The sequence below is a fragment of the Myotis brandtii genome, unplaced genomic scaffold (genome assembly GCF_000412655.1).
Source record: "Myotis brandtii unplaced genomic scaffold, ASM41265v1 scaffold621, whole genome shotgun sequence".
Classification (NCBI taxonomy): domain Eukaryota; kingdom Metazoa; phylum Chordata; class Mammalia; order Chiroptera; family Vespertilionidae; genus Myotis; species Myotis brandtii.
In genome coordinates this window covers 1,516,290-1,527,979 of record NW_005370372.1, presented here as the reverse complement: position 1 = coordinate 1,527,979, position 11,690 = coordinate 1,516,290, and the positions used below count along the sequence as shown (strand labels likewise).

At 34.1% G+C, this 11,690-nt stretch overlaps 1 protein-coding gene across 1 annotated transcript in view; it reads right to left on the bottom strand.

Moving 5' to 3' along the window:
- Positions 1-244: 244 nt before the first annotated feature.
- The window catches only part of SEMA3A (sema domain, immunoglobulin domain (Ig), short basic domain, secreted, (semaphorin) 3A), a 202,311-nt gene continuing 190,865 nt past the window's right edge, over positions 245-11,690 (bottom strand). Inside the window, exons 17-18 of the mRNA XM_005880033.2 lie at positions 5,243-5,385; positions 245-3,673 (exon numbers count right to left, since the gene is read on the bottom strand). Of these exons, the coding sequence (XP_005880095.1) occupies positions 3,218-3,673; positions 5,243-5,385 (599 nt within the window). The 3' untranslated portion in view covers positions 245-3,217. The remainder of the gene's footprint in view (positions 3,674-5,242; positions 5,386-11,690) is intronic.

Genomic DNA, 11,690 nt, shown 5'->3' with positions numbered 1-11,690 from the left:
TAATGACACCTTGTAGAGTTTCATCCCCATACTTTCTCTTTAGGCATGACATAAAAACAACAATGTTTAATTTAAAGGCCATAACATTTCACATAATCACCATAAGTATAGAACCCGGTTCGCAGATGACCACAATGTGGAAATCTGAGAGCTGATTATGTAGCCACCTGACTGGGTCTCCACATTTCCTAAACTTTATGTTCCTTGACATCATATGCTGGAGGGGACAGTAAAGACATCTGAATTCAAATGTTTTGAAGAAATGTGTATTTAGCAACTGAATACATGCCGAAAGGAATAATTTACAGCAGCAGTTTCATTACATTTTCTTTCCAGTTTTGTAGTTCCCATCTGAAATGCAATGATAAATACAGATATGGAACATGTGTACTACCTGGAAAAAAACATGCTTACTGAGTGGGCACACACCTCCTGCCCTTAAATAGCACTTAAACCACCTTGTCACCCGGGTGGGAATTCTGGCATTTTTGGGGGATGTTGAACACACTGAAATAGAGTACCTCTACAATGTTGCATTGTACACTCGTCTTCTTTTCAAAATTATTTACATCTCTTTGCCTAATGTGTAGGTAGCAAAAATATTAAGCACATACCATTGAAAATCACTAAGTAATACATAAAAAGTACTATTAAATGTGCATTTACATGCATTTACATTTTACATTTCATTTCAACTGGGCCATAATTCTCTGCTGCAATGTACACTTTGCCCACCTTAAGACTGCCATCATAATTTGCTTAAGGACACAGGAGTCTCTTAACTTGGTTTCAACTCTGATGATTCATGCATATATCAGTCTATCAAGCTAAATTGAATGGGACATTATTTTTCGTGCAACCTGTCCCCTGTCAGTACACATTGGCAGAAGATTGTAACTGTAATAAGTTATTTACCTGCAAGTTATATCCATAATTTTCTTTGAAAACTTAGACCTGATGGCTTATAAAGACATGCCAATAGATTGGTTAGTTTTTATTTCTTTTAAAGTCTAGACTTTCTTTCCATGGGTATTTCACAATGCTAAACAAAATACATTTAGATATTGGAAGACATCCTGAAATTATTATCTCTAGCCCTTCAAATCTTTTATTTTTGAAGACTAATAAGAAATAAGATACTTTTGTTATTGAGAATAAATTTGTTTCAGTTGCAAATATAGAATGAAATGCAACACCGAATTTTAGTACAGTTAAGGTACTCTATAAAAATAAAAGAACGACCTATTTGTGGAATACTCTTTGTTCTTTGATTTACCTTTTACACTTTTTTTCTCTCTATATGAGTGTGTTCTTCAAATAATTTAAAATTCAGATAGCATTAGAGGATGTACTTCTAAAAGTAATACTGTATTCATCAATGGAGCCTAAAATTGTTGAATATTTTTAGGCTTTCATTCGAAACAAGTGTCAACAAATTGTTTATTCAACATAATCATTAAAACTGTAACATGAGCTCCAGTCTGTGAAAACTTTCAGCTGATAGAGAAATTTTAGAAAATTCACTGTAGTCGGAGGTGAGAAGTTAAAGCTGAGTTCATTAGAATCCCAAGGCAGAGTTAGAATTTCAGTGCTGCTCTCATTAAGTAGCAATAGGATGCTTCTTTTGCATTTTTGTGCATGTTGAAGGGCTTATGGAGGGATTTCTGGCAAGGGGAATGCAGTGCAAAAGAAATTACTGTAATGCTCATGGTTCTATGTGCCTTGAAGTCAATGACTCTCAAGGAATCATCTTAGGACAATAAAGCAGGCAAGTGCTTAGTTAACAATCATTACCTTCTTTTATAAGTTGTTGCAAGAGACAAAGAGTTTTACATGTTTTAAGTGTGGATTGTGTCCTGGAAAACAGTTTGTATAAAAGTCACTACCACTGACATGAAAAGAATTAATGTTCTTTAGACATAACTGTATTAATGAGAAATAAGAGGCAGTTGATACAGACGTAAACAGAGTTAAGAAATTTGCTTTTAAGATAGTGTTCTTAATATTACTGATTTCTCTTTTAAAAAAAATATTAGGTGGCACAGGTATAATTCCTAATGGAATCATGAGAGAGAGTTCTTATGTCTCAAATATCATGCAGGGATTCAAGCTCAGAATTAAGAGACATTTTCTATTAATATTATATTAAGATAATGCTTATTAATTTTAAGAAATATGCAGCTCCTTTTCCCCTCATTTATTCATTAGATACAACAAAATGCATTTAATATATCATTTTTTTCTTCCCTTTTTGGGGGGGATTAATTGTTCTGTTTTTCCAAGAACATTATGCAGGTTAAAATTAATTTAGATAATACTTAAAGAAGGAGACGTGTTATTTGTTTGAAATCCCAGAAAAATAAAACATAATTTATCCAGGTTTTAGGAATTAACTTCTAATGATGTGTATATATTTCTAAAACAGTATTATTGGCTCTCCTTCTTGCAGAACAGAAAACAAAATTTTGAAATAGAAAGCAGCACAGAATTGGTATTTTTAAAGCAAAAACTATATAGCACAATAATTGTAAGACAAAAACCTACTCTAGCTTAGGAAAGAGCTAAATTTTACTGCATATTTGTCATGGTACATTTAAATTATAGTTTTAATAAAATACATCTTTAGATCAAAGCTGAAAGAAGACATCAGTAGTAGATCAGTGTATTCCATTTTTCTTCTGGATGATGGATGGTTTATGTTTTTCATATTTCCACAGACCATTTCATTCAGTATCATTTTACTCCTCCAGTACATATAAACGGGAGTGCTGGTAGACAGAAATATCCATGAATCCAACCACGTTTTGGAATATTCATCAGCTTAGTAAATCCATGCAGTTTATTTTAAAGTTTTAGTTAAATAAAATGGCTTTGCTGATGCAATTTTTCTTCTTTATATGGCAATATGGCAAATGACATTTTTATTTCTCAGGCAAAGAAAGCAAAACCTGTACAGTGAAATCCCATAGGAAACGTTAAGACTGCTACAGGGAACATCTGTGTTCACCTGACCTCTATTATGTGTTGGCATTAGGAAGAAAGCCTGTTAGGAAAGTTACTCATGGACTTAATTTATAATTGGTGGAACTCAGTTGCATTTCCCACCGTTGTAAACATCCACATAATGCCATGAAAAAAGTTCATGTATATTGCATTTTTTCCAGTTACTGTCTTAAGCAAGTTTCTACTGGTTTGAGGTTTCTAGAGGTAATGAAACTCAGACACTTCTGGGTGCCCTCTCAAATTCGTGGGTCCTCCTGTTTCTACCTTTCTTATTTTCCTGTAAATGCTTCCATTTGTTACTGTTCCCTTGGGCATGTCCTGGCCTTTGCCGACGTTGTTTTCGGTCCCTTTTCCAAACTTGTTCACAGAACTCATCCATTGTGTTCAGGTTGGGGTGGTTGATGAGCTGCATGAAGTCTCTGTACCAGACCTTCTGGCTAGGTGTCATGCTGTTGGACATTTCTTTGGTCTTAGGGCCATCTCCATTATCATCTTTATGAAGAAGTTCTTCCAAATGCTCTGTGTCAATGACTTCCAGGGTCACTTTAAGAAGAGTTTGCATGAATCCGTGTTCCACGGCATGACACAGGTAGTTGCCTGAATTCTTCCGCTGTAGACTACGCAGGAGAAGGCCTTGTTCTGTCCTGATGATGTGATCGTCCACTCTAATCTAGCAGAAGGAACAAGAAGGCAGTAAAATATATATGTATGTAAAAGAAATGTAATTTCTGAAACTCTATCTCTGTAAAAATTTAGATTATGTGTTGAGGCACATTGTAACACTTAAAGTTTCTAGCTTAAGAGATACGCTACCACTTTCCTATCAGAAAAAAGAGTTATAAATTTGTCAATTGTTTTTTAAGATGCATTGCAAAACACTGGCTCCCTATGGTTTTAATAAACTTTCTCATTACAATAATTTAAAATACTCAAGGTAACGGGAGGAAAGTACAAATATATACTTTATTTTGTACATTTGAAAGAAGGCGTATAAATATAGGAGAAAGTTAACGTTAACTATTGGAATTGGAAATGCAGAACCATGATGGTAGAAAACAATGCAGCATTAGAATGAACATTTAGTAAGATTTGAAAAAAATAAAACACAAAAATTAGCAATGGAGCAAGTAGAAAAAGTGTAGGATTACAAGCTTAATAATTATTTATTCCATTTCCTAAGTCTCAGATGTGACATAACCATGCAGATATGCTCTTGAACTTATTTAATCTCACTTTTATTTTGAATACAATTTCTACCAGAGATGTCTAACAATAACAAACAAAACCAACCTTGACATTTGTGTGATGTGATTGCATACTTAAAGACTGCTTCAGATGTCAAAAAAGATAATGGGATAATTTTTGCCTTTATATTCAGATTATGTTTATAAAATTGTCTGCACATAATACATTTAAAAATAACCTTCATAGTCTGGTTACCCTTATTTAATGCTTGTAGAAAGCTCAGAGTTTTCACTGATATTTTCTATGCACAATTCTTTATTTTTACAGAGGAATAAATGTATCCATTGAGGAGGAAGCTCTGTCTGATGCTACATGCCAAGTTCATATGAGAGTTCATACTGGGACCTTACATACTTCATCATAAATCTACCACTCCCTTTCCCAAACCTGCGTTTTCCATTGGAGGTGGAAGTTAATGAAGAAAACACACACACACACACACACACACACACACACACACACACACACACACACACACACATTTAGATAGCAGAATTAATTGAACAAAAATTAAAATTACTAGGGGGATTTGTTTTTTCCCAGTGATCGGCAAACTCATTAGTCAACAGAGCCAAATATCAACAGTACAACGATTGAAATTTCTTTTGAGAGCCAAATTTTTTAAACTTAAACTATATAGGTAGGTACATTTTATTAACTTAATTAGGGTACTCCTAAGGCTTAGGAAGAGCCACACTCAAGGGGCCAAAGAGCCGCATGTGGCTCGCGAGCTGCAGTTTACCGACCACAGCAACAAATATACATAACTGCTTTGTAGATAACTACAGAAAGAAGAAAGAAGATTCTAAAATATAACCACAATGGCTTCTGAGACAAAACTCACATTTGTTTCTCCAACTCCTAGCACAAAGCCTGCAATATAATCAGCCTTCAATGAGTACTTATTTAATGAATGAGCTATTATTGAGTGAAGAAAAGGATAAAGATGCACAGCACTCCCCCTCTCAATAGCCACTCGGTTTCATTGCTATACCTCTTCTTTTCGCTCTTCATTTCGCCTCTGGAACTGCCAATAGACCAGAGCTCGCTGTGACTTTGGGCTGCATTCCAGGAACGTGCTGCTGTTTTCTACCCCGTAGATGATTCTTTCTTCAAGGCTGTGGCCATGGTGCTTATCTGTTCAGGGAGGAAGAAATGAAATGAGAAATGTTGGAGAAATCAACTCAACTTTTCAATGTATTTACTTATTTGGAAATTCAAGAGATAAATTTATTGCCAAGTTGGGAGTCTTTTTCAAATTGATTGTGGATGACAGAAATGTCAAGGATGTAAAGTTTCAGAACCCAAGTGCTTATCAAAATAGACATTACTTTGGTATGGATTATATAAGCCACGTGCCGATATTTGTCTACCAGAAAATAGCATGACAACAATAAAATCTGTCATATGTGCAGTATAACTATACATTTTTAGATGCCATGATAACTCTCTCTAAGAAATGATTTTCACTGTAAAACTCTATGCTCTGATCAGTGGGGCCAGTTCATATTATAATACTTTCCAGCAGTAAAGTTATTCAACTAGGCCTTTGAAAACAAGATTTTGCCTCTCTGTATTTGTTTTTTATCTGTAAAATTAAATTTACCAACCAATATTTATCTAGTATTTTACAAAAGGTAGAGTTCAGGAATTTTATACTCCCTGCCAATAACTCCCAAATAATCCACAGGTTTGTTCTGAAGATCAATTGGTGTGAAATGGTTGGGATGGCTCAGAGGAAAGATGCGCAATTCTGACGCCATGTGGTTTCAATTGTTCTTATTTTGGTGTGAAATGGTTGGGATGGCTCAGAGGAAAGATCAATTCTGACGCCATGTGGTTTCAATTCTTCTTATTTTAAAATGACACATCTTTCAATATTTTTAAGAATCAGAGTAAAGATATGGCAAGAGTCGATAATAAAATGCAACAATAAGAAATCCTGTTTCCTGATTAAGTTTCTATTATTTTACCCTTTATGTAACCTCCTTCAATGTGGTAAATGAAACACAGTTAAGATCAAAAGTATGACACAGGGGGTGTAGGTAAAACTCATTTAGAGTAAAAGAAATCCTCCTTATTATCTTGTATAATCCTGTTTCCATTATGACATCCTGCACAGTCTGGAACTCATTATATTAACTTAGAAAATAATAAATATATTTTCATATGCATAGAGGGCTGACAGTAAGAGACAGATGAAAACTTTTTATTCTCTATTTCAAACTTAGCTAGATTTTTCATTTAAAAGTCTCCCCCCCCCGCCTCTTTTTTGGCATCACTTTGACAGTTTTACTCTCCTTATAATCAAAATGAGTACTTTTGTTTGTCAGGCACAATATGATTGTTCTCATTAGATGTAAAACTTTCCAAATCCCCCTTCCATCTAATCCCTGTGTACATGGCCGATGTCCACCATCTCTCAGTCTCACCCTGCCTAGAATCAACCTTCTGCCTCCATTTGCTATTTCTAGGAATGTCAACTTCAGTGCCTTTTCCTCTATAGATGGAGGTGTGAAATACAAGTTTTTTAATATAGAGAAGTGTCTGTCCCGTCTTACTTAAAAGATCAACCCCTTAGAAATAGGAAAAAAAAAACAAGAAATGAATGAAATGTAAAGAAACAGAATTTAATCTATTTGAAGTCACTTTTTTCCATAGTGGAGATATATATCTTTTTCAATATCGACATTGAATATGGTAGTATTTTTTCGCTGAAATTACTAGTGATTGAATAGATATGGCACACGTTGCTCTGTTAGTTTGTAAGACATCTGCTTCCCTGGATGGAGAGAAATTGAATCTCTCTGCTGGAAAGTCTTCTTTGACTCAGGAGCTACCACGAATCATTAAAATGCATTGTCACAGAGGTCAATACAGTTTACATGGAATATCTTTTTCCTGCTAATTGCTGTGCAGTTTAAACTTTTTTTGATTTAGAAATCCTTTAAGTTGGAATATTAGTCAGCCTTAACAAAGAAGGAAATCTGCAATAAGCAACAAATTAGATGGATCTTAAGGACATGCTAAGGGAAATAAGCCACTCACAGAAGAACAAATACTGTATGATCCTACTTATCAGTATACAAGGTATTTACAATAATCAAATTCCTAGAAGCTGAAAGTGGAATGGTGGTAGCCAGCAGTGGGAGGGAAAAGAGGTGTGGAGTTGCTATTCAATGAGTATATAGTTTCAGTTTGCAAGATGAAATAAGATTTTGAGCCTGCTGTACAAAATTGTACTTATAATTAACAGTGCTGTACCACACACTTAAATTTTGTTAAAATGGTTAATTTTTGATAAAATTTTGTTAAAATGGTTTTCACACCAATAAAATTTAAAAAAGTAAAAAAAGAAAGTTTTAATTTAGTAAAAGAAATCATTTTACTTTTAGAAAGAGACTTTTCATCCCAGCTCTAAATATTCATGAAATCCTAAGATACATGACAGCATGACAACACAGAAAAAAAGTCTACTAGATTCAGAAACAAACAAGGTGAGCCACTATCTTCTGGTTTACCAACCATGACTCCCAGGCCTTGTTGACTTGTCTCTCACCTAATGTATGTTACTATAAATAGCTATAGAAATATAAGGTATAAGGAAGTTATTGATTTCAAACATAGAACTTTTTTAATACTTTCGTAGACTAGTTACCCCAAAGCTAAGACCAATGTATCTTGTATAATAAGAAAGAAGAGGCTTTACTATTAATATATTAGCAATTAGGTGCATTTAAAAAAATCACTAAGTTGTCTTCTCAATTAATTTAATCATACTATCTGGTCCATAAAGAGTTTTGGGGTAACCTTCCCAATAGTCCTGAGAAACCTGCTTAGTTTTCAGTTTCTCTCCAAGATCTCCCAGGTGATAGAAAACATTTTCTTTCTGGTGTAATTTTTTTAGGAATTATTTAGATTTTCATGAACAATTTAATTTTTAATGTACTTTGTGACTCATCAGTTGATCATATTTCCCCTTCTACATTGACCAAAAAATCTTTTAGTAAAATTTATGTCTTACCCTTATAACTTCTTTTTTTAATGTATTTTTATTAATTTCAGAGAGGAAGGAAGATGGAGAGAGAGATAGAAACATCAATGATGAGAGAGGCTCATTGATCAGCTGCCTCCTGCCTACTGGGGATCAAGCCAGCAACCCAGGCATGTGCCTTGACTAGAATCAAACCTTGGACCCTTCAGTCTGCAGGCCAATGCTCTATCCACTCAGCCAAACCAGCGAGGGCCCTTATAACTTCTTGATATGTTTTTCCTGCATGACTGTTTTTGTTCTCTGTCAGCATACTTTCTTTGCCTATGTGACATTATCACTATCTTTATCTTATATTTGTATTTAATCAAATAATTGCAAATTGTATGAAATCTATTAGTTTGTTTAACAATTATACATAACAAAATACTTATAACCCTTTAAAATATTTTCTTTCTTGTTCATAAAATATATCTACATAAAAATAACAATATAATGTCTGAATACAGAAATAATCATAAATATGTAAGGTGGTATTATTGTCATGGTTGTTCTTTTAATATTTTGAACTGTTAATTCATTCAAAAGTTAGAATATTTTATTGAGAATTCATACTAGATAAATTATGAACTCCTCTCCAACATCAATCTTGCTCCTCCACCATCAAAAAAGAAATTGTTTTCTCTTTTATGCTTCCTAGCATATTGTTTTGCATATATCTTTACAGTTCTGTAGTTTACTTATTAGAATTAATTATTAATCTAGCTATCTTCCTCCAAACTATACATTCTATAAGACAGTCATTAACCCTTGGCTGAAGTTTGCTGAATGGCAAATCTAGGCAACTATTTACCCTGTATTTAAAGCTAAAATCTCATGGAACTTTGACATCCTCAAGACAGATTTACCATAGTTTTATTGAAAATAATTTAAAATGTAATCAATTAGAAAGGGCATAAGGTATATAACCCTGATTATGACAGAATGCATTGTTAAACATTTAAAATAGTCTAAATTTGTTAAGTTTTAGAATGTTACAACAGTTGATTTGAGATAATGTGAGAGAAAATGATGACTATTCAAGTATACTCCAGAATAAAAAAAATTCCAAATATGGGATAATAAGAAGAGAAAGAAATTTGATAAATCAAAGAATACAGGCTAATATCTCCAGAGGCACCTAAATCTCTAAAGGATGTCCTTGCCAATGTGTTATCTTGAAGATTTCCAGAAAGAAAGTGATTTCATTGTAATCCATTTAGAAATACATTTCACACTTAGAAAGCAACTGTTTTGAATACAAACTTTTGTAATGAAAATTACCAGTAGACAAGAAGGGTTTAGTTGTTAAATTTGCATAATGAATTCTCATGGGTTGAATTGAATATTTAGAGCAAAATAATTGAGAGAACAACAAACATTAAAATAATTTTAAATGCACCACAGTGTTTTTGAATAAAACAATGTTACAATATGTTGCAGCTGTTAATGACAAGAAATAATATTTTTAAGGAAGCAATCTTCAATTAATCATTTCCTCTTTTAGTGGAATAATTTATGGAAATGAAATGAGCCTAATAAACCAGAAAGAATGGGAGGAAAGAAAGAAGTTAAATAAATTGCTTCCTTTTGTAACAACAAAAAGTCATGATATCCATCATTTGGCCAGAAATATCATATTGCTAAAGGCCTTATTTAGTATTTGATTCTCTTCCAATAAAGCAGAAACAGAAGGCATCACATTTCAGCTTTCCATTTATTTCACTCTCCATTTTAACCCCATAAATGTCTTCCAAGATTGAAATGTTAATAATGTAAGAATCTTAAAAAATTGATGTCATGTAGAAAAGACAAAGTTGGGTGAGTTAATGAAATGTGTTTATTCAACTACTTGGTCACTGTTATCATTTTTGATGTTTTTCCAAGTTATGTTATTGAAAAGTTGAATTTCATAAATAATGAAAATACAACAATTTGGGGGAGGGGCAAATGGTTGTAAATTATTTTAAATATTTAGCAAATACAGTTAATAGCTGATGTACATAAAGATAAATCTAACTTTAGTTGTTTTTATCACATTGTAATTTTAATATTTTACTGTATAGGTTTTTTCTCAATATTTGCTGTTAAAGTTCAAGCAAAGAAGGAATATATTTTGTTTAAAATGCTCTTATTGGTATACAGATAGCTAGATGCATGAATAACAGATATGACCAGGGCATTTTAATTTTATTGTTCATAGGTACTCCTTGTTTCAGAGAGAGTCACTAGTATCTTATTTTTTAGTGACTTATTAAAATTTGAAATAAGAAAAGAAAATTGGGTATTATGAAGTTACTATAAAGCTATCTGAATAGTTATATTTAACTAGAGGCCTAGCGCGCATGAAATAGTGCACGGTTAGGGTCCCTAGGCCTAGCCTGGCTCCGTCATGGCCTCTGCTGCCCTGCGATGCTACGTGAAGCTCCCCGCCCAGGATGCTCCGTGGACCTTGCGACTGCTCCACGAGGCTCCCCCAACCCCTCAACTGCTCCTCAAAGCTTGCTGCTGTCCTGTGAAGCTAGCCGCTGGATGCTCTGCGAAACTCCCCCCTCCCCCCACCCCGTGACTGCTCTGCGAAACTCCTTTGCCCCGCGACTGCTTTGCGAAACTCACCGCCACCTGGGTGACTGCTCTCCTAAGCTCATGGCCACCCCGCAAAGCAGCCCGCCACTGCCACTCTATAGTCCCCAGTCCCACCCCGTCCCCAGCCCCACCTTATGGTGAGTGGCTCAGGGCCGGGGGAAAAGGGGGACCGAAAGGAAAGGTGCTTTATGCACTTCATGGTGACCGGTCCTTTGTTTGGTTGTGACGGCACTTAGCTTTTTATATATATTAGGATACTGGGCTTAATATCTTGTGATGCCCAAACCTGCAATGCTTCTTAGCATAGAGCAGGCTGAAACTCAATTACATGAAAAGCAACCCCAATATCAATAAATATGCTGCAATATTGATTTAGTCTATATTGAATATATGTCTTATTTTCAGCACATACATAATTTGTATGTCAGAGTAAAATTATCAGGAATGTTTATATTTAAAGACATAGACTTTGATGTTTCATTTACTTTTTCCCAAGAGGTATGATAGGAGATGATGGAAAATACCCACTTGCTGAAGTATAAACCTTCCATAAACAATAATGAAAATACCATCTTCCATTCTAACATGCCTTCCTTTTAAGTTTTGGAACTTAAGAAATATAGCATGCTTAAAAGTTTTCTGTTTACAATGGTTAAATTATAGGCGTAAAAACATTTGGGTGATCTCTGGTGACATATTTTAAAAGTTTAATAAAGAACAATGATAGCATTAACTATTTCAAACTTCTTATTCAGGTTGTATATGCATGTTCTGCACACATATACTATGAATAATTGAATTATTTGCCTAAGGTACTATCAGAAGA